The sequence below is a fragment of the Bacillus rossius genome, chromosome 1, assembly GCF_032445375.1.
Source record: "Bacillus rossius redtenbacheri isolate Brsri chromosome 1, Brsri_v3, whole genome shotgun sequence".
NCBI lineage: Eukaryota > Metazoa > Arthropoda > Insecta > Phasmatodea > Bacillidae > Bacillus > Bacillus rossius.
The window spans coordinates 48,378,885-48,402,489 of record NC_086330.1 but is presented as its reverse complement, the minus strand read 5'-3'; the positions used below and the strand labels follow the sequence as shown (position 1 = coordinate 48,402,489).

Below are 23,605 nucleotides of genomic sequence, written 5' to 3'. Positions count from 1 at the left end.
TTCATATCCCAGCAACAAATTTTACACACAAATTTACTTAAAATGTTATAAAAAAAAATTGTTGCTCACTAATGGAATGAAACTGTAAATGCCAATAAGTAATGAATGTTAATTCTGCATGAATTTCCATACATCTTGAAAAATTATACAGAAAACCATAGTTATCAGAATTTCCCAAGCAAAACATAGGTTAACATTCACATACAGTGTCTTTTCATAAGTGGTGTTAAAATTTACTATTGTAAAACAAAGGTTTACTTCTACTAATGCGCTAAAGAAATCACTGGCAGTCAATATTCACAAAACTAGTTAACTATGTACTTGTTATGTTTTGGAGGAATTCACAAATTGAATTCTATGAAATTTTGAAACAAAAATATTTTTCTAATACAATAGAAACCCTACTTTACAATTTTAAAGGAACAAAGAAAGATGAAACTTAGGGAAAAGAATAAATAAAGGAAAACAATAATTTCACGTAATTGACCTAAAATATCATTTGTACGAAAGATGTTTGAAGAGTTTACACAGAATATGTGCTAGCAAAAGTGAAAAAAAAAACCCAGTTGCTAGGCAGTGATTGCTCTTTACAATCCTTCTAATGCTTCTTTATAAACAACATGTATCTCCCTACCCTCCTGGCTTTGCCCTCTTGTTGATATCTCAGCTTTATGATCACTAAAGTAGCCACAATTGTGAGCTCAAGTGAAATAATTTTGCATCTTATCAAAATATTTTATATCTTTGGGAATAAATGTAGATATGACAAAGAATACAATGGTTCAAATTAAATACTGATTAGCAACACGAATGTGACATCGACCAGGTCTAAGTCCGTCCTACGCCCGGTGTGATCCATCAGCCACCTCTTCTGCCCCCTCTCTCTTTTGCAGTGCTATAGTCATCTCCTGTGTATTTGAACACCAGCGGGCGTAATATTAGCACCCCGCTCCCTTAACGATGCCAGCGTAATTATTTGTAAACTCAATTTTTCTGCCCCTTAGTGTTTTATGTTTAGCAGATAGAGTAAAAACTTCGAGAAAAGCGTTCCTTTTAAATGTAATCTAAAAATTTTCAGTGACCCGAACGATTCCAACCTATCACGAACAATCCAGAGGCCTGCCACAATGAAATATTTAGTTTGTTTTAAATATAATTTTCACTTATGTAATTGTCTGTAGTTAGTTGAATGATTTAAATAATATGTGTTAATTTGTTAGTCCCAGTGGCACGCTTTTAAATGTATGTAACGGCCGTTGTCGGATTGGACTGGTTTTGGCCAGTCTGTAGCCACCGCTGCCCGAGGTAAGGAGCTCCGATCACCCCTTCATCTTCCAATTTTGCTGTTCTCCGATTGAAATCTGTTACTATAATTCATGTAAATCGTTTTATTTTAACTTACAGGCGTACCTTGGGCAGTTGACTGCTTAGCCTAATCTTATTTGATTCCCTCGCTGAATATTTTGTCATGTAATACAAACTCTTACTTTTGCCCAGCACATGTGGTGCCCTGGGCCGCAACTTATATTGATTTATGCCACTGGCTTTAACACTATTAAGTGATGTGGAGGAGTGCATGAGTGAGTAACGTAAATAAAGCAGTTATTGAATAGTAATTGTTTCTTTTAAACAGACGACTGTAAGGTGAGACCTCGTGCAAAGAGGTGTGTGGGCCGCCTCCGAGAGCCTAATTGGTTGTTCTACCTTAATATAGCATGTCCACCACTCAGAGTGAACATATTACTGTGGGGTTGTTTTTGTTTAGGGGTACGAGTCTCGCTTCACACGGGCCTTGAGTTAAGAGTAGCCGGGTCCACATGACCAAGAACCCATGTGGTGGCGGCCTAGGCAAACGATTCGCCCTGACTTAAACCGAAACAAACTCCCCGAGCGATAAAAACTGCATTTTTTCACTACACAATTAATATGCCAATATTGCCGTACACAGTTTCAAGGCTTGAGCACAAAGTATACAAAAAACAGGAATAATAGGCTGGGCAGAAAATGAAACATTTCAAGGTGCAATATTAGATAGAACTGATTTTTTTTAGCATTGTGATAAAGTAAAAATTCCTACTTTTAATACTGGCAAAAGAAATCCATATTCTGTAGTAAACCAGGAAAACAAAGAAAACATTGTAAAAATTGAGAATGTAATCTCAAGGTTCCACAGTAGTTACTGTGAGATCTAGCATTTTCAAATACAATCAGATTCTGAGTAAGACAGGAATTTTTTTTTCAAATTGAAAGTTTGTAATACACACTACAGGTAAACTGAAAGAAACAATAATTAGTGCTGAGTTGATTGCAAAAATATGAAAATTTCAATATCAGTTGGGATTGGATTCTTCAATTTTTAATTTGATTTAATCATATTCAATATGCTTTTTAAGACGAGCTTATCAATTATTCATGATTTATGCACCCAAATACAAAAAATTTATTATTTTACACATGTAATTAAAACTTATGACATTTGTTCATTAACTACAATTACAAATAATGATATAATAATAGCTTACAAAGATAGGGTAATATAATTTCATTTGGATACATGAATGTCTCTAAATGAATAAACTTGCAAGTACTAGTGCTTTTTTTGTTAGACAGTAAACTTAAAATAATAAATATTTATTTAAATATATATTAAACAAATAAGTGTAAATTTCTTTTCCTTTTTTTAAACTGTGACAATAATGCACATGTTATATCTTGGTATCACAAACCTTAAAATAATTGGATTATATTGCAATGCCATTTGAAGTAAAAAAAAAAAAAAAGATGTAATGCTTTCTTAACTGTTCAATGGCATAAATACAAGTCAAACTGGTTGATGTAAGACTTATGCCCTTCATAGCACCCTCTAAAGAATGATCAGTGGAACCTCGTTATAAAATAGGATTTCTTAAAGTAGATATTTTAAGATCCTTGTGAAATGTTATGGATTCATTATCAGTTCAATGCAATCTACTTTCATTTTTAAAACTCAAATCATGGGTTTATCGATGCTTGAAATGAGATTTCACTGTACCTACAATAGTAACTTTCGTTGAAAAGTAAGAAGAATTATTGTTTATTAATTTGGGAAATATAGCTTTCACTCAAACTTACTATTTAAGAGAATTTCCAAACAAAAGAAATATGACATATTAATTGAAAAAAAAAAAAAAAATAGAAAACTTTTTGTCAACTGAACAAAAAGTTTTAAATTTAACCACACACCATTGCCTATTCCTTGATTAATCAGCGAAAACATAAATTGTTTGCAAGATCTCAGTAATTAAATATACCAATTATCAGAAAGTCAGATTAATCAGAAAAATATTCTAATTTAAGGTATCACGAACCAACATTAATCCCCTTATAAAAAAACACTATACTCTCACAAACTAAAAGAGGATAATTGATCAGCTTCGATTCCAAAAACCACTGAATTCTGAATCTGTCAACTGAACTGGAACTGATGGAATCGGCTGATTCCAGGATTCGAATCAACTCAACACCAATTATTACACATTCAAGTCTCACTCTAATGCAAAAGAAAATAAAAGCTTCCACGAAACACATGGGTACATAGATGAAAGATGCAATAATTCATCACTAAACCAAGAAACAATACTGTCTAGTTTGGGAGTACCAAATTTGTAGTCTTAACTTATACCATGCTTTCAGCAAGGTGTCAACTATGAAGCATTATGCTTACATCCAACATAAATGACCAAATCAAAGAAGTCTTTTTGCCTCTGGTACGTATAAAATATGCAGTAATTTCTTTCCCTTTAAAGATTGAAGACTAGGGCATGTATAAAAATTCCTTCCATTTACTCCTCATGTTGTGAAGGTTACTTGTTCTTCATTAGCAATGTTCGCTTGGTAGCACGGCCACAGAACAGTCCCATTATGAATATAAGTCCAACTATTGTGAGTGACACAATGAGGAAGTACCTTCGAGCTGGGGAGTTTGCCACCTGAGTGTACAACTCATGGATGTTCTGTGGATCAACCACCTGCAATCAAGAAAAAAAAAAAAAAAACACTTTTTAAATTCTATACTTTTTTTTAAGGGGAGACACCAACTTGGATTCCCCAATTTTTAGGTGAATATGACTTTTTTTATAGCTTATGTGGAAAATATATAACTTCATTAAGACATAGCCTGTGAAATCATTTGATAACAAAGACTACAACTGTAATAATATTACTATCAATATTCATTCTAACCGTCTCAGAAAAGGGACAAGATTATATGGTGAATTTTGATAAAATGGAAATAACACTGAAAAACAAGTTAATACATATAACAGCACCCAAATGCAAGTTATTTCATGGAATTAAGCACCATTCAATCACAACTTAATTCAAATAACAAAAAAAAGTAATCTTTTAATATAAAAAATTAATTGTGGAGAATTTGCAAATTCTCCACAATTTATTTTTATTGTTCTGAATGTATCTGTTTTAGGGCCGGTTTTATGCTCTCCGGTTAAACCTTAGGCTAAAAGTTTACTCCAAGATAACTCTCATTTTTATTTTACAATCCCTGGTTAACATCAAACTCAGAGATGATCTAACGGTTGCAGTTTACCGTGAATGAACTGATGGCTAGTTGGTTAACCTGGAGCTAAAAAGCATCAAAAAAGAAAATGTCGAGATACCAGGTTAGTTGTTGACAGGGATAGGAATGACTATTTGGGAAATTTCAGTGGAATTAAACTAATTTAATACGTACTGCACACAAAATGCTTCTACGTTCCATTTATCAAAGTTTGATTAAAAAGTACATGATTTTATAATTTAGTTAGACCTATCGCTGAGTCGTATATTATTAATCACAAAGGAAATAGGTGTCATATATATACCTATATATTGAATTTCAAATCAAATATCAAGTTAATAATGAATAACTAATTTTTTTTTAATTGAATACAAAACTTCAGTAAATTTTTTTTCTCTTCTCAGGAGTCCAAGAAAAATTTATGCCGAAAACAGTAAATGAAAGATAGATATGTACTGAAAATTAAAATACAATCTTAGGCCTAATTTTTTGTATAGTAAAACACAATAAAAGTAAAAAATATGGAATAAGGGCATTCTGTAGTAACCAATCCTGCCCATAACACAGACTTGTAAAAAGACAACAAACTCATTATATTTTATGGGGGCCGAATGAGTTTATTTTTATTTGAATAAGTCTTAAAATTTATAAAATATACATATTGATGATGGAATTAACTTAAATAAATTAGAGGATAAGTTACAGAGTAATAACCTATAGGTGTTTTTAGTTTCTGAAAACAATACAAACATTTTAGATAATATTCTACAACAAACTGCACTTTCTCTGATGTTTTTAATTCTGTCTGTCATAATGATAACTAAGTCATTCAAATATGTAAGATGTAAATAATTCTGAAAATACGTGCGATGAGACCAAGCGGCGAGATATAACAGTTGATGGATACAATTTATATTTCAACTTTGTGTATAGTCGCAATTAACATTTACTAATTTCAGATTTTCATCGGAAATAATTATTTTGAGCGATCACAACTACATTCAAAATATTTTTTTCCGGTTAGGAACAAAGTTAAAAATGCTTCCAATGTTCAATTGGTTCCAATACAATTTTTAAATTTAGTGCTGTAAACTCTTTTCTAAATATTTGAGGTGGTAAATTAACATTGCAGAACATGCACAATGACTCCATATTTATAGGATTTGGTACATTAATTTAAAATCCACAGTTTATTTATGTAAAAACCTCTCTTTCAACTTGTTCCGTTAAAATTTTCCTGATGGTTTCCTATTGAATGCAATGTTAAATTGCAGGAAATACTTTCGCATAAAGCAAGAAAATAATGCATTAATATTATAGGCAAAATGATGGTGCAAGAAACAAAAAAGTTAATCACAGGAATTCATAAATCCCAGGTACGTAAAAATTAAGTTCTACTGTACTTTTTACTACACGAAAGGCCAGGATTTATGAAGTGATGTTATGGACAGTTGTGACAGCTACTAAAAGCTAAATTTCCGTAGGCTATTTTAGTAGCTATTGGTAACAAAAAATTTGTAAAGTTATTCAATCCATGGTTATATAAGTCTTAAAAAGTAATTTTATTATTTAATGCAAAGAAAGTTAGATGTCAATGAAGTTTTTTATTTCATTTTATATATTTCTGTTGCCAGATAAAGTTTATGACTTTTTTTTATTTCAGCTGACATAATTACGATTCTGAATTCACAATCACATAAAATTTAAACTAATAGCCGACTATCACAATAAAGGCGAGAGATGTCTTGAAACACTTAAAATTTTAAATGTAACCAAATTCTAGTTCATTTTATTACAACACATCCATTATTACACCACAAGCTTTGTCAGGTTTTGGTAAGCCAACCTTCAGCTAAATACAGGTCATAAAAATAAAACACCATTCGTTTTTCAACCAGAGGTTAGCTTAACTATCAGTTGGCTATCTTTTAGACATAACGGGAGATCGTAAAACCGGCCGTTATACCAATTTATTACAAATTATTTTATAGTAAAAATGCAACATAGAAATACACTATTTAGGTAGAGTAAGCATTGCAAAGGAGTATTCATAAAAATAAAAAAACAATAACGAAATTCTGTTCTAAAAATTAAATTGGACTAAAATTAAAACCATAAGATCATGTCTCTAGCTATAAGGAAGACCACATTTCAGTTTTGATAGAAAAAAGTAGTAAATAATGAATAGGGCACAAGAAAGTTTTGAAATAAAATGAAACAATGAGCTAAAGTGAAAGGCTTTTAATCCAGCATTCTAATGATCAGCACATTTTATAATCTGTCACCAATCAAGCTGCTCATATGTATTCAGATTTTTTAACATGAATTTTAACTACTAACCACCAGGTCACACAAATGCGCTGCCGGTGCTTTTAGTTTGCTCAGTGTTTATTGTTTCTGTCTGTTTTCATTTCAGTGCAGCGATTCCTGTTTACTAGCAGCTTTCTTTTAACATTTTCACACTTGGTATTCATGTTAAAACTATGTGGATGTCCAATAATCCATCATGGACCGTAGTGCCAAATGTGCTGGTTTCAGGACCTATTGCTATCATTGTATTAGACTCTATGCACTAGTGAAAAGGGGCAAATGTTGCTTCAAACTTATCAAGTCTAAAAAAGGAGATACAGATGAATATAGAGGAAAAGGATTTGCAACGATTGTTTATTTTGTTACATATTTAAGAGTTCAATATTTAATGTTAAACATCGTAGCCATTCAGTTATACAGGAAAACTGAAAAAATTTAAAATTTATATTTCACATGTAAAAAAAATATGTGCTTTAATTTCATTTTCACTTAAGTTTTCTAACTATTGTTTCGTTAAGTTCACAAAACCCTAGGGTTTGTTTTAAAATGAAATAGGTAATTAATCAGTTATCTCAAAAATACCTTATGCACTAGAATATAAGGGACAAAATCACTTAATCAATTGATCTTCTTTTCAATGATCAACAGAAGAACAGTGGCCTTAATTTCGCACTTTTCGGTCTACAACCAGCCAACCATTTATGAAACAGTGCACAATAACCTTGTTATACACTAGTACTTAGGGTCAAAACCACTTAAATTTTATTAAGGCTTAGCTGTGCTTGAGAATTCATTTGGGTAGAATTTAGAAATTCCATTGACTAGTTTATTAATTTTAAAGCAATATGTACAAGAATAAATTTGATCCTTTTTGAATGATAATAACTACATATTAATAATAAAAAGGCAACGTTACTTCAAGACATAAAGTCAAACCTTATTAATACGAAACCGCTTAGTACGAAATTTCCGTTTATGCAAAGTACTTTCACAGTGCCATAAAATGTATTATTTTCCTATGTTATTCAGTACTTTTAATACAAAATACGGTTAATATGAAATAAAAAGTTATTTTGATCCCTCAAGTTGATGTTTACATGTTCAGTAAAACCTCGTTTATCCGGCCCTCTTTGATCCAGATCTCCAGATAATCCGTAGACATTTTATTTAGTGTTCACACAAAAATGACAATTGTATTCTATATCTATGCAAACAAAGACAGTCAGCACACAATAATGTACCTGAACATGCTTCATTCAAATGCCATTCATGTTTGTAACAGAAGAAAGTTGATTAATTCTTTGTTAAGAAATGATGCCAAAATATATTTGAATATAGGACATGTATACTATGAAATTTTGGTACAAAAAATAGTATTTTTATCAAAATGGTAAGTCTACTTAGTAGAAAGTTTTATTTTACTTAGTACCCATATTACAGGGATTAACCGGGTTTTGGATTGTCCGGATTGCCTTTGGTCCAGTTAGTCCAGATAAACGAGGTTTAACTGCATAAGTAAATGGTTAATACAAATTTCACTGCTGGAGTTTAAAATAAATAATCACATTTTTATAACCATTAAGTACACAAACTTTTATTTAAAGATATACGGTATGTATGTATCCTACAGTGCAAAATGGTTGAAAAATAAGATGAAAAGTATAACTCTAGTGGCGATGTTAGTAACTAAACTAGTAGACACGCAATTTTGTAAACTGAAACTAAAAGAAAGGTACTCTGTACCTTTTTGATATCAGCCATTGGAAGTGCACATATGAAGATGTTTAGATAATCTGTGGTAATAAGTTCGGGTATTTTCTTTTGTTCGCTCGCTCATGTGCCATAACATGAATTATTGTGCCATAACCTGAGTTCTGAGTGAGTGTTGTGTTGTAAAATGACTGCAAAATGTAAACTTGATGATATAGCATTGCAAGTTAAAACTAAAATTATCAAAGAAAAAGAAAATGGATAAAAAACACAAACTGAATTGTTACAGATTTAACATCTCGCAATCGTCCTTGTCAACACTATTAAATAGAAAAAAAAATTGCAAAAGAATGAATCAGCTTTTGAAAGTTCTTGTTGGTTTATACTAGAAAAAGAAATGGAATGCATGCAGCAAATTTGCCAATTTCTGGACCAATGATGCAGAAGAAGGCAGAATTTAGGTTAGGGATTTCAGAATTAAAGTTCAGCAGTGGTTGGCTACAACGGTTTATATAATACAGTTTATATAATATTCGTTATGGTTGTAGTTATAGGAATTAGAGGTTAATTTTTTGTCCTTATGATTTCTCAATTGTTTCGTTAATACAAACCTCGTTATTACAAAGTGCTAAATTTATGGTTCCTTCAGGTTTGTAATAATGAGGTATGACTGTATATCGTATTCACCCTAAAATAAGACAAGAGTTTTTCACTGAAATCCCACCCAAATAAATCGAGGGTCATCTTATAACCAAGAGCAAACTATTGAAAAAAAATTTTAAAAATGGTTTAATCGAAAAAATTGTTTAAATTTACATATTTCAATTTGTTTTTCATATTGAATAGAAGCATTACTAATGCCTTTAAATATTAGTTAAGCATTTTTAATTATCACAGAGATTCGGGCAAAAAAAATTAGATTTTAAAAAAAAATTTATTTTATGCAGTGACTTCCCACTAAGCAAGGAAAGGAAAAAGGTGAATTAAATTTTTTTTTTCTTGGAACCTTCACTTCCATAATTGGGGATCATTTTACATTCATGTGAAAATGGTACTATAATAACTGTGAAAAATTTCATCTAAATCCATTTCAATCCATTAGATGTATTTTTAATAAGGCTGTAACATATAAACAGAAATTTTTTTTTAAAATTAGTTGTTAGCATCTTTGTTACTTATTACCAACTTTAAAAATAAAAAGCGAAAATATATTTTAAATACAGCATGGAAGAGGGGTTTCATGAAAGATCAAAATGTTTACAAAATATGGTAAATAGTTACTGTGAACTACCAGACATGCTCTATGTTTACACTCAATATTTAATCACTTGGGAATGAGGAACCTATAAGAAATAAGAAATAAGAATAAAGAAGTACCTAATTTGGGTTTTGGGGAAGGAGTATTAATCACCTCCACACAAAGCATTATCATCCAAATATTATCAAAAATAAGTATTACAATGACAATTGTGTGATACTTAAATCAGACATGACATGAGACATATAAAATAATTAGTAAAACTAATAAGCATATCTAGAACAGAACCACTCAAAAAAATAAATAAATAAATAAATAAATCAGCAGATTTCTGTGTGTTTGAAAAATGTTACGTCATTATTTAATGTAAAAATGTGTTGCTAATCGCTAATGTAAGATACAAGATCAAATAATGTAATGTTAATTTTTTACAATCCATTTAGTTTACACTTTTTGGTACAAAATTCATGCCAAATAAATTACATTCAATGATTTTACCATAGTAGAAGATAAAATATTTGTAAGTTTTGTCAAATTACTAATTGAGTTAATGTTTCTAGATACAGTTTGGTGCTAAATGGTGTATTAACTTGCATTTCAGTGTTATATGTTGTATTAAAATGCTTTGCAGTGTTAATTCAGTCTCATCGCATTGTATCTTATAATCTTGTCCCTAATTATAACTAATATACATACCAGAGCAGCATATTTGAACATTTCTATTCGTTTTGTGAGCATCTCTTCACACTTCGGTTGTAGAGATTTTGTTGAATCTTGGAGAACATTTTGTAAGCATTGAATATCTGAAAATACACACAAAGAGCAAATGTTTACCAAATGGAGTTGATAACCAAAAAATCTACATATATCCATAGCTACCCAGGTGAAAACTATTTATTACTGACATGGGAAGCTTCCATGTGTGCTTCAATACCAGTTTTTATTTCTCCTTAACCAAAAATTAACAATTACATCTTCCGACCAATAAAAAAAATTGTACACAACGAAGGAAAAAAACTCCCAGAAACCAACAGCTATACTTGTTCAGACAAATCAGTTCATCATTGTTCAATTACTGTTCAATATGGACATCTCACAGCCACTTACCAACTCGTGTTACAAATGGGCGAGAGACCTTTGGGTCATTTCATGTGAAATCAACCAATTAAAAATTTTAATTGGACCTTACCCCTTTAGATTTCAAAGATTATTGGTACATTTGTTATATCTACAGAAAAGATTAAAAATACAAAACATGAAATTTTTGGGGAAATCAAAATTGTCATTAAGTTAAACAGATAAAAATTTATGTTTTTGAACAGAACCGCCACCTCTATTCTTCAAAGTAGAGTGTTCTTGTCATTTCTAAAAATCAGGTATTGGTCCGTTAAATAATGTGAATTAATACTGTTTTCGTTGAACCAAGTTTCTGTAAGACAAATAATGTCATTAGTGGAGTTAACAAGGTTTTTGAAAAATTCAAGAGATTTTGTTCAAAGTCCCCTGACAAATTTTTGAAAGATGTCTACACTGAAGGACATTGATATGCTCCTCCTGGCACCGGGGATGAAGTAGAGGCCACAATGGAAGGATTGGAGGTCACGCGGCTAGCATTATTAGGCTCCTGAGCGATTAAGACATTGCTGGCTTTTTGATTTGGATGAAGTTTCCTGTAAAAAAGGGCTCATAAGGTTATAAGACATCCACTTAGCAAGAAAACATTATTGTTTAATATATCAAAATACTCTTCCTAGACGGATACATGGAAAGATGTATTTGTGTTAGATTTTGTCCAAGTTTTGTCACTTTAACTTGAGCCATGTTGATTTTTTTGTGAAATGTAATCAATAATTTCTTTTTCCTGTACGTTTGGTTCAAAACACGTGACAAAGAGAGTTTTTTGTCTTTTTGTGAATTGGTTTGGAGACTGTTTATAAGGTAAAACTATTTATAATTCCTACATTTTTTTCGGTCTTGATCACGTTGAGCGGCAATGTTCCCGTTGGGACGAGGTTTACGCGCATGTTGCACAACGGTAAATCCATCGCTGTCGACATGCTAGTTGTTCAGTAAGCTCGTAACTACACTGAATTCTTGCTGAGTCAAAATCAGGTCACTTGTCAGTGTGCGGTTGCCAGACGTTCCCGATGTTACGACACGGTCAGCTTTCTTGTGTTGGGGAGATTTTTCAACCACTTAACTATAAGTGTTGTAATCTTTCTGAGAAATTAGACTTTGTTTGATCAGTAGTAATTCTTGTCTAATTTCGACTCGTTCAGATCTTGAATCCATCAGGAAGGTCTTTAAAGATCACATTTTAATTTTTTTTTAATTTTCAACTTTATCACATAAAGATTTAACAGATTTTATGAATTCATCCAAGTTAGACACTTCAAGTTTAAAAACTTCACTTGTTTGTTGTTTTTCTTTAACTAAAACATTAGAGCCAGATTTCTTAGACGGAGATTGAAACATGTTTTGCTGGACGTCTTGTTCTAAAATAATAGCTTTCACATCTTGTAGGGGTAATGAAAACTCCCGAAAATCATGACCAGTCAGTGATGAATTAATGATAATGAATCATGGCACACACAATGGAAAAATAACACTTATAAATAGATAACCAGGAGCACTAACGTTCACACTGTTAATTTTGCTCTGTTTCCCAGCTACGTTAGTTGATTTTTTTTTTTTAAAGCTTGTTGAAAGAATATAGGAAGCCTTAGTTTTAATTACTGAATCAGCACAGGCCACTTAGATATTTGGTTACCTTTCCTTTCAGCTTGGTGTTGTCTATATGTGCATGAGAAGGGAGGGGGGGAAGAGGGGTGCACATTAGTTTCCTTAAAAATAAAAATTTGTGTGAACAAGTGAGATATTTTAATTTTTATAAAATAGTTGTTTGAAATTAAGATGAATCTATCATCTCTGCTCCCAGCTGCAGCTCGAATCAAGACTGACTTACTACATACTGTACAAATCTTCTGCCATCTGCATTGACGCATATCTGTTTCATGATTTTTAAAAAAATTGACTGCATGGAATAGCAAAAAACTCATGAATGCAAATCATTTGCAAAGGAATTAGTGAATGATTCGTGACTAATTACCAATTTTTAATAGTGTTTGGTAATTTTTCTCAAATTCGCAGGTCAGATTTTTTTTGGGTGATGGAGCCAGGTCCCCATGGGGGCCGTACTCACGTCTGCCCGCGCCCTGCGGGATGTCGCCACAGAACTTGGTGACGTCCACGCCGCACGCCTGGTGCAGCAAGGGGTCCACGTGGATGTCCGCCTTGGCGTCCTCGATGATGCCCGCCACCTCTTCGCGGCAGCTGGGCTTCATGGGGCGGTGGCTGTGGAAGGCGTTCTTCAGGCACTCCTCCACCTCCCCCGAGCCGTCCTCGTCCTCGCTCCCCTTGCACATCGTGTTGATCTGCGACAGCAATGCTTACACCTCAGCCCTCCTCCCCGCTCTGATCGTCTCTCTGTACTGTTCATCGCAGTTGCTGTGGCTACACGTGTCTTTTTCCGGGACCCTGAACAAAAAAAAAATACAACTTACACAGGATGTTCACACAAATATTTGATGAAATATCCCTGACCAAAATTTCAGACCAATTTCTTAAAAATAATTCACCTATTTAAAATTTTTTTTGAAATAAATAAAGCAAAATCCAGTCAACACCATCCCTATCACAGGCCCAGTTCTTTCTCCTCTTTCTTTATTCCTTTTTATATCTGATTTACTTAACAAAAACAAAACATTTAACAAATCATCTGTATGCATGGTACCAAATATCCTAAAAACTAAACCTCAAATGACAAGTTACAAAAATCATACAAAAGTATGCAAATGTTCAAAAGTATGAGAAAGCAAGTAAACGTTTACAAAAATATCAGAAATTATACAAAATCATGGGCTGCTGCTGCCTTTGTAATCAACTATAAAAATGTTTCAATTAAAACTTTTATTTAAAATCCCAGTGTCATAGAGAAAAATTCGTTAGAAACATCACACGTGTTAACAGTGTTATCTACTCATTTCCGTTACACTGTGATTCTGTTCTTACTCTGTTTCACTATTCAAAAAAAGCCTTCAATGTCTGAGTGATGACAAACTACAGCAAGACACATTCTTCTAATTCCCTGATGTTTGCCTAACAAATTAGACTTTCCACAATGTAGATACACTGTTACGTTATTTTTAAAATTAAATAGTTGGTATAATGTTTAGAGGTAAAAACAAACAAACAAACAAATAATCAGCTATTGTAAGTAAGTAAAAATAGTTTAAATGTTTGTTTACTATTCTAAAATACCATTTTTATTTCACTGTTCACTATTTTATCGTATAATTTTAACTATTTTACTGACACAATGGTTTTGTTTTGGCAGTTTGAAAATGTTATAGTGATAAATTCAGTTATCTAGCAAACACTGAATATAAAAATAAAATTTGAATTTACATCTTAATTGATTACTTTCTCTGATATTTAAAAACTTTCTTTGTGTTTTACACAGCTTAAGCAACCCTGTTAACGTATTTGTGTTGCATGTAGGTATTTTCATGTGTTTTTTTTGTTCAGTGCCAGGCTATTAAGAAAATCAGTATGTAATGTTTGGCTGGCACTCAAATTACAATAACGTAAAATAAAAATTATAGTTACATTTATGACATGCATTTGTTGTGTATCTTTCACACAAGCTGTTGTGAAACACACAATTTCTTTATATAAAAGTGCTTACAGAAATCTATCCCCCCATATATACACATACACAAAAACACACACACACTAGCTGACCTGACAGACATTGTCCTGTCATTCAATTCAAACTGGAATACTATGCTAATAATAATTATTTCTATTGTATATTTTGATATTGTATATGTTTGTAATTTTTTATTATCTCTATAACATATTGTTTATTGTAATGCTTGATACACAACATTGGCACTGGCACGTAAATAAATAATGCTGATGGTTTTCCGACACGGGAACAGACGACATACAGTTGGCCATGTGAAAAACATGGATTTTTAAGATTAATGCCACAAACACTTAACGACTGTCCTTACTATTTATTAATTGACAATGCAAATGCAAGCCGCACTGGAAATTGCAACCGTTTAAAGTCGAATGGCATGTCGTTCGGAATCATAGGGATACGTTGAATCAAAACGTCTTCGCCTTTATACTTCCCTTTTAAAATTGTGGCTTCAATGACGTTGTTCATTGATTTCTTCACCACAAGGTGGGTGCCATTACAAAGACGTGGCTGGTTTATGTTTCGTAACATTATGATTACTGATCCGATTTTTAGTTGCAGATTATTCGGGCAATTCCAGGGAATTTTAAAATTACGTTGGATAGTTTACATCATCATCTTGGTTAGTAACGGAATCAATCGATTAGTATGTCATCAATTCGCCAGCTATCTTACTTTGAATTTGAAAATTCATTTCATTGGCATCAACGTTTTTTGCAGCCAATATAACACGTTCACTTAACCAAACATGATTTATGTCATTTTCAGCAATGTTTGGGAAAACCATCTCAATAATTTCGGTCTTTGATTCAGTAAAGTGACAAAAATTTGCAGGGAATGTAATGTATCCAGACGATGTGTCAACAGGAATTTTGCCATTACCAAAATCGAGCAATTGTTTGGAAAATACTTCACCAGATTCATCATTTTGCAATACGACTCGCATATTCATATTTAATTTTAGTGTCTTGACGTATTTCCTTAAAATGGACGACTTCAAACATGCATTAAGTTCGTCGGCTAGCGTTGATCTAGGCATTACTGGAAATGTTTGTCGAAAATCACCTACTGCTCCACCAAATCGGTTTTGGGTGTTTCGTAAATCTTTCATTGTGCGGTCTAATGCCTCCAAAGATTTTTTGTGTGCCATCGTGCATTCATCCCAAACGATTAATCTGCTTTGCTGCAACATTATGGCCATCGCAGAATTCCTCGAAAGGTTGCAAGTTGGAGTTTCGTTAACTTGCATGTTCAACGGCAATTTGAGTGCTGAATGAGCTGTTTGACCGCCTTCCAATAACGTTGCTGCAATACCTGATGATGCAAGTGTAAGTGCAATACCGTTTTGCGATTTTGCGATCTAATCTTTGCCAAAATCAATGATATGAAGAATGTTTTTTACAGTTCCACCGGGCGCATCCAAGAAAAAAAATTCCCCCAGTTCCATTGTTCACTACTTGCATGAGTGTATCGTAGGCATATTTTTGTTGCTGATTTAGAAGGGGTACGTGTCTTTGAACGGTTTCTCTTAATGTTTCGCAATCGTATTGGGTTTCGCGTCTCAACTCTTGATTAAATGCGTCGTGCATTGGCCGATTGGGCGTTGTCATTCCTAATTTTAATAATCTTTTGTTGGTAAGCATCAAGCACAAGTCCTCAATTAAAATTAATGCTTCATTGTGAATTTCTTCGTTCATTTGCAAATCTGCATTCAATGTTCTAAGACGCATCTGATGAAATACATATATCTTAAGCCATATGATCTTTATATTTGTTCCATATATCAATAGGTGTGGATGGGAAGCATGTGCACAAAATAATAGCAAACATTGTTTGTATTTGTTTAGCATTTGAAGACATTACAGCATCTTCGAGTGTGTGGTCCCAATGAGCGTCATTCTCTAGGAATCCCAAATGTTAGCAGGCTTCTCTGTATGTGCCGCACAATACACCAGTAACTGTTCGCAGATGTTGGAATGATGTTGGGCCACAAATATTGACTAACAGTAAACGCAAATAAAAACTAAAGATGGCGACGGTGGCTCGCTCTGGTAGCAACACTAGGAACTAAATATGGCGACGGTGGCACCATCTGCCAGCCAACTTCAGAACCAAGATGGCTGCGCCTCTGACAACTAATGTTTGAATTTGGCGCGCGATAATAGCAACATCTACCAGCCAACTTGAGAACCAAGATGGCGGTGCCTCTGACAACTAATGATTTAATGTTTGAATTTGGCGTTTAATACTAGCGACATCTACCAACCAACTTGAGAAACAAGATGGTGACGTGCGACACCTGTCTGCCGACTCCCTAACTAATATTTGAATTTGGCGCCATCTGGTGGTAATGTCTGGTAGTCTGTGCTGAAATTAAAGATGGCGGCTGTATAATAATTTGAATTTCAAATGTTGCGCCTTAGGTATGCATTAAGGAAGGCAAAATCCCCCTCCCCCCTTTTCTCATAAACTTGCATTCAGTACATAGCATATATAGATTATTTATTCCCCTATATCCCAACTGGTCCCGTGGTCCTGTGGACAGAGCGTCTGCCTATCACCCAGCGGACTCAAGGTCAATCCCACACCACGGCAAACAAATATTTTTAAAACAAAAAAAAAAATAATCCCTGCTGATACCTGGTGGCGACCAACAGAACTATATGACGTCACAAGATGGCAGTCTCCAGCAGATGGAAACAAGATGGCAGCCTCCAGCAGACAAAAACAAGATGGCGGCCACCAGCAGATGAAACAAGATGGCGGCTGATGTTTACATCGAATTTCGAAAAGTTAAAGTCCGAAGGAAAAAATTTGAATCCAAGATGGCGGCCGTGACGAAAAGTGCAACGGTGAAGTCACAATTCGAAGTTGGTGGAAATTTCTAGAAATACAAAATGGCAGATGGATTAGCATAGATTGGCATAATGATTGGTATAGATTAGCATAATGATTGGTATAGATTAGCATACGGATTGGTATAGATTAGCATATAGATTGGCATACGGATTGGCATGGATTAGATGATGTCATCCAAGATGGCGCCCGGATCCTCAATCCTCAGCCTGTCCTTGAATCAGTCTTTCCCATCTACTGGTACCTGATGTTACAAATTGTTGATAGTGGCATACAATATAAGCATTCATCAACAAAGCACATGATGTAAAATTTGATAGAAACCATACCTCCTCCTTACACACTGCTGCCAACAGAGGATTCAAGTGATAGTTGAGAGCTGCCTCACGAAGGATTGTAGCCATCTGTAGCTCACATTCTGTTCGCAGCTTACGCTCCCGAAACTTCACCTGAACAGTAAGTAGTACAGCATAACTCTTTTGAAGAAACACAACTATGCCAAAAAGAGTTTCTGCACATCTTGTGAAAACTTCCCGTTACCTTGAGACACTTTATGACCTTCCCTTCTAGTTCCTTGTCTTGAGGTTCCGATGCCACCACGTCAGCACAGAATTTCGGAATATCCAAGTGACAGCCTTTCTGAAGTAGAGGGTTGAAGCGGTAGTCCTGGTTTTGTTCGATCATTCGACGAACCACCACCACCTTGCACTTGGGGTCGAACGTCATTTCATCTTTGAAGCGCTGGAAAATACACATGCAAACCATAGTGAAGGATATTTTGAATCCTGGACCATGCATGACAAGCACAGCAAAAACCATCAACAAGATGTACTTTAAATTTAAAAAAAAGTAAAACATAATTCAAACAATATAAATATCTTTATCATACTATTGCTATGCATTAAAAAACATAATAATTCTATAAACTGTATGAATGTAAACATAATGAAAACTTTTAAAATGTTTTGGCAAATATTTATTTTTATGTTATGATTATACTTAAATATCATTATCATATTACCATTATATATTTAATCTGGTTACACACAGATTACTCTTATTTGTACTAACAACAATAAATGTTCCAATACAGTTAAAGCATTTCTTTAGTTAATGACTTATGAGTTAACTCTGATTTACAAAAATTATATACTCAGAAAGATGTAAATAAAACATGTGGCACCCAACAAAACTAGTTTCAATAACACACATCATTTAATAGGTTTTAATAATATGCCTCCAGCAAAAGTTTAAACACTGATCAACTTTAAATCAACAGAAATCTTGGCCATGACTCAGGCAAAAATGTCATCTGATAAGATAATTTTTTTGCTATACTATATTTAGCATGAAAATGAGACAATTATCAATAAGATTACTTTGTATTCTTTATTTTAAGTATGTAAATGTATTCTATTAAAAAACAATGACTATAAGGCAAATATAATACACAGTGAAACTGAAATGTTACTGATGTGTGTGTAAGCTGGTACAGGCATATAACATCAAGGATACTAAAAGACAGTTGCAAGAATTCATAAAGTACATGGGTAATTATAGTCAGGGGTGTATCTGTGTTAGTGAGGTGGGATAATAAGTGTGATGCTTGCTTGTGTTTATAGTGCGGTATCTCCTCTAAGCACAGGGCTCTGAACTGGCGCAGTCTTCTCATCGTGAATACGACAACTATGAAATTTGATCGGTAATCATAACAGTATATGGCGGAGAAAAAAAATAAAGATGTAATTAGGCATGGTCGGGCAGAGAAATTTGACTTCGGGCGGGCTCGGGCGGGTAATTGTCCAAAATTTTCGGGCTCGGGCAATTTCGGTCGGGCATCAAAATCAGTTAATGAAATAAATTTTGAACATAAAATAGTCGTACTTAAGTTTGCATTGACAAACCTGAACTGTTTTTATTTATTTACTATACCGCACTGATATGAAAGTTAAACATTAAACTAAAAAATAGAGTGCATATTAATCTTGGAAATAAAGTGCTTATTAACTAAATTGTTTTTGGGTAGCTGCTTGAAGGTTCATTGTCACTGCTGATTGACCTACACTTCCACTGGTATCCATTTTGGTAAAATAATGACATGAATTAAATAGAAACAATTCACAACCACTTTCTGCAAATGCCACGCAACTACAATGTGTGTAATTAAAGTCAGCTTATAATCCTTCTCGCGCACAGCAAGCAGCTCCACCGGCCTCGAACACTACTTTGTGACTATTGAGCAGTGAGCATCGGCCGCGCGAGAGCGAGAGAGAGAGAGAGCGAGAGAGAGAGAGAGCGCGAGAGCGAGAGAGAGAGAGAGAGAGCGAGAGAGAGAGCGAGAGAGAGAGCGCGAGAGCGAGAGAGAGAGAGAGCGCGAGAGCGAGAGAGAGAGAGAGCGCGAGAGCGAGAGAGAGAGAGAGAGCGCGAGAGCGAGAGAGAGAGAGCGCGAGAGCGAGAGAGAGAGAGAGCGAGAGCGAGAGAGAGAGAGAGCGAGAGAGAGAGAGAGAGAGAGAGAGAGCGCGCGAGAGAGAGAGAGAGAGAGAGAGCGCGCAAGAGAGAGAGAGCGCGAGAGAGAGAGAGAGAGCGAGAGAGAGCGCGAGAGAGAGAGAGAGCGAGAGAGAGAGAGAGAGAGAGAGCGCGCGAGAGAGAGAGAGAGAGAGAGCGCGCGAGAGAGAGAGAGAGAGCGAGAGAGAGAGAGAGTGCACGAGAGAGAGAGCGCACGAGAGAGAGAGAGCGCGAGAGAGAGAGAGCGCACAAGAGAGAGAGAGAGCGCGAGAGAGAGAGAGAGAGAGAGCGCGCGAGAGAGCGAGAGCAAGCGAGAGAGAGAGAGAGAGAGAGAGAGAGAGGCGGGCGACCAGCTGAATCGTTAGTCAGCCAGCGAGAGTAACGGTAAATGTTGACCTTGACCACTTCCGCTTGCTGCAGGGCTCGCTCTCTTATATCTGTCTCCCCCTCCCACAAACACACTTGCTGACCGGGCACCTTCTTTATCTTATCTCTCACGCACACTCACTTCACCGGCTGGTGCCGGGACGGCGGCGGCGTGGCATGTTCCTGCAGCTGTCGCGCGTTCCAAAAAAAAGAAGCTTTGTTTACTTGCGCCGTGCGGTATTGCCGTTTTCCAAGGTGCCCGATATTTTCGGGCACTGAAATACCCGCCCGGAATTTCGGGTATACTTGATACCCGAAACACTGCCCGAAATTTCGGGTACCCGACCATCCCTAGGTGTAATGTAACGCCCTCATGTGCTTTCAAGAATCTGTACTGGGTGTTGCAAGGCTAAAACTTATTCTGAAAAATTAGCCATTCCACTATTCTAAAATTATAATTTAGAAAACCAAATATGCAAACAGAACTAGTTCTCCACGCTCAGATTATCCTTAAATGCTTTCCATGAACAGACACCAATCAGATATATTGAGCAGTTTTAAAATTGCATGGTTTCTTCTGAGGCTCTGCACACCGCATGTGTGCTCTGGTAGGCGGGGCCCTTAAGGGCCAGTTGTAAAGATTCCTTTATTTACCAACACAACCTAAAGTAAAGAATATTTTATATATGTAAAAAAATGTAATTCAGTAGTATAGCCAACTGTAAAGTAGTTTTCAGGGAAATAAGTGATAAAAAAAGACACCAAACACATCATAAGGAAAACTTATTTCAATTATCCCCTTGAACCATGAAACCAATTATTCAATAATTCACTTGAACTAAAAATGATAACATGCTAAATACCATCATGTCCACACAAGGTGCAACTGGGAGACAGCCTAAATGTGTTTGTAGTTGGCTGTGTTTCCAGCGGGCTGCGTGCACAAAGAGTGGTGGTCACCGGGACAAGTGCGTCCCAGTATGTTGACAGCACAACTACAAATACAACACTGTAACGTTGCTTCACCAACGCCTGCCTGAGACTGAGGAGTGTGGCACACTCATTATTCCCCCTCCCCCTCGAGCATCACACACCTGAGCATTGCACTTTTAGTTACGCTCTGATGAGTCATCGCCGGCTGTAGAGTAGTCTCACTTCATAATGGTAGAAGTAAAGCGCATGCGTTAATCGCAAAGTACTCACTTTCAGGCACTCGAGAGCATGGGACTGGTCTTCCTCATGGCAGAACTGCCTGATCATCTGTCTGCACTTGGTGATGAGCACATAGTCACTCGAGCTGTCCAGAAGCTCCTGCTTCTCCACGTTGAAGATGGCCTTGTGACAGTCAGGCGACAAGTTCTTCACGTTGATCTGCAGGCACTCCAAGATCTGTGTGCGCAACACCATCAACATCATAAATTCAGTGATAGACATATTAACTGTTACTTTCTACCAATTTAGATGACAAGTCAACTATAACACCTAAATGAATAAAGCACACTGCAACTACTAACAAACACAAAATAATTCTTTTAAAATTTACAGCATATAAACGGTTGCTGTGAAATGCTGTGAAAATGTTGACCTGTGACATATTAAGAGTATTTATCCAACACATAGGTATAAAAAATGATTTGTGGTACAAAAATAAAACAAAAAATTGAACACAAATATACTACATACAATCATCATGCTTTCGAAATTCAGCTATGTAGCAAGCAGACAAACGCCACCAATTTTGTGGTGGATACAGTGTGGGTGCTTCAAGAGAGAAAATTTAAGACAGCCACCAGAAAGCATACTGTTTCTGATCACACATGTAAACTAAATAAATACTATGCACCTTTCTTTGAGTCAAACTAGTTGTCAAGACTCACAATTGTGCCAAAGTTCCAGGGTTCAATTCCCAGCTGGGTGGGGAAACATTTTCACTTGTGGAAAATTTCCATACTGAGTTGACTGAAATGTTGTATTATCAATCAACATTAATTTGCAAAGGGAAATGGCAACCTACTGCAGAATTAGCCTTCCACAAAAACTTTTAACGAGCACTGCCGCTGTCACCTGGAGTCACAACTCTTTGCATTGAGCAGAGCACAAGTGTCTCCCGCCAAAAAACAGGAATTGGTTGGACTGTTAAGAGTAAGTACATTTTAAGAATGTTTTAATTTTGTGACTTTTAGCAAATATTAAAATATGGTACTAAATACAGTATTAGTGACGAACAGACTACAGAGTCAGTGCTGGGTCAATTAAAATATATATATATACCGTATTCACTCGCGTAATGTCCGCCCTCGCGTAATGTCCGCCCTCGCATAATGTCCGCACCCTTTATTTATATATGCTTAAAAGAAAAAATTTAAAATTCGCATAATGTCCGCACCAGTCGTCTATGGCGGGCAACACAACTTTGGCCACCCCTAAAGGACGCAGTACGAATGGAATGTTGACGGCTCTGTAAACAAAGCCGTGACCTTGAGCTGTCCTTTCTCTCCTGTTCTGAAAGGGTGGGGAAATTCGTTGAACTGAACAAAGCACGGTAACGGTAAACACAGCTGACCAATGACCAACACGCACGCAAGTTCAAGGCATGAGTGCGTATAAGCCCCCCTCCTTGTTTTGTAAACATTTTTGAGAAAAAATGTAAAAACGCATTTTTCTGGGTTTATCTGAGGGCAGGGCAGCTTGGCATGCATCAAACAACAAGCCATGTATTGTGGGCGGCGGGAGGTGATTTTGGAAGCGGCAGTGATACAGAGACTGGTATTATAGTTTGTCCGTTCTCAGAAGGACCGTCGTGAGGCATGCCAGACGTAAGCAGTTAGTCCTATCTCAAACGACATAAAGATAAAGAAAGCTGGTCTCGCCCTCGCTCGCTGCCGCTGTGTTGATGTGGAGTGTTGACGGAGAAGTAGAGGGGAAGTGAAGGAGGAAGGGAAGTGGGTCAAGGATTCTAACACTCCTTTGTCTGGTTGGCTGACTAGCTGGCAGGAGGGAAGTTAAGCCACGCCTCTGCCTCTCTCCCCTCCTGTCACAGCGCTGCCTCTGCCTCTCTCCCCCCTGCGGAGTCGTTGCCTCTCTCTTCCTCCTGCTGCGTCGCTGCCTCCCCCGCCGCCCTCATTCGAACAAAGACGCACGACTTGAATAGAACACAAAATTTTTTATTTTTGTATTTTTCCTCACATAATGTCCGCACCCCATTTTTTTGGCCAAAAATGTGGTCAAATTACTGCGGACATTACGCGAGCGATTACGGTATATGAAGCCATGTTTG

General features: G+C 35.6%; 1 protein-coding gene across 1 annotated transcript in view; it reads right to left on the bottom strand.

Annotated features, from left to right (window-relative positions):
- Window positions 1–2,665: 2,665 nt before the first annotated feature.
- LOC134535571 (Golgi apparatus protein 1) overlaps window positions 2,666–23,605 on the bottom strand; it is a 62,925-nt gene continuing 41,985 nt past the window's right edge. Inside the window, exons 11-16 of the mRNA XM_063374765.1 lie at window positions 21,532–21,717; window positions 17,998–18,198; window positions 17,787–17,906; window positions 13,036–13,267; window positions 10,530–10,636; window positions 2,666–4,007 (exon numbers count right to left, since the gene is read on the bottom strand). Coding sequence (XP_063230835.1) covers window positions 3,843–4,007; window positions 10,530–10,636; window positions 13,036–13,267; window positions 17,787–17,906; window positions 17,998–18,198; window positions 21,532–21,717 — 1,011 coding nt within the window. The 3' untranslated portion in view covers window positions 2,666–3,842. The remainder of the gene's footprint in view (window positions 4,008–10,529; window positions 10,637–13,035; window positions 13,268–17,786; window positions 17,907–17,997; window positions 18,199–21,531; window positions 21,718–23,605) is intronic.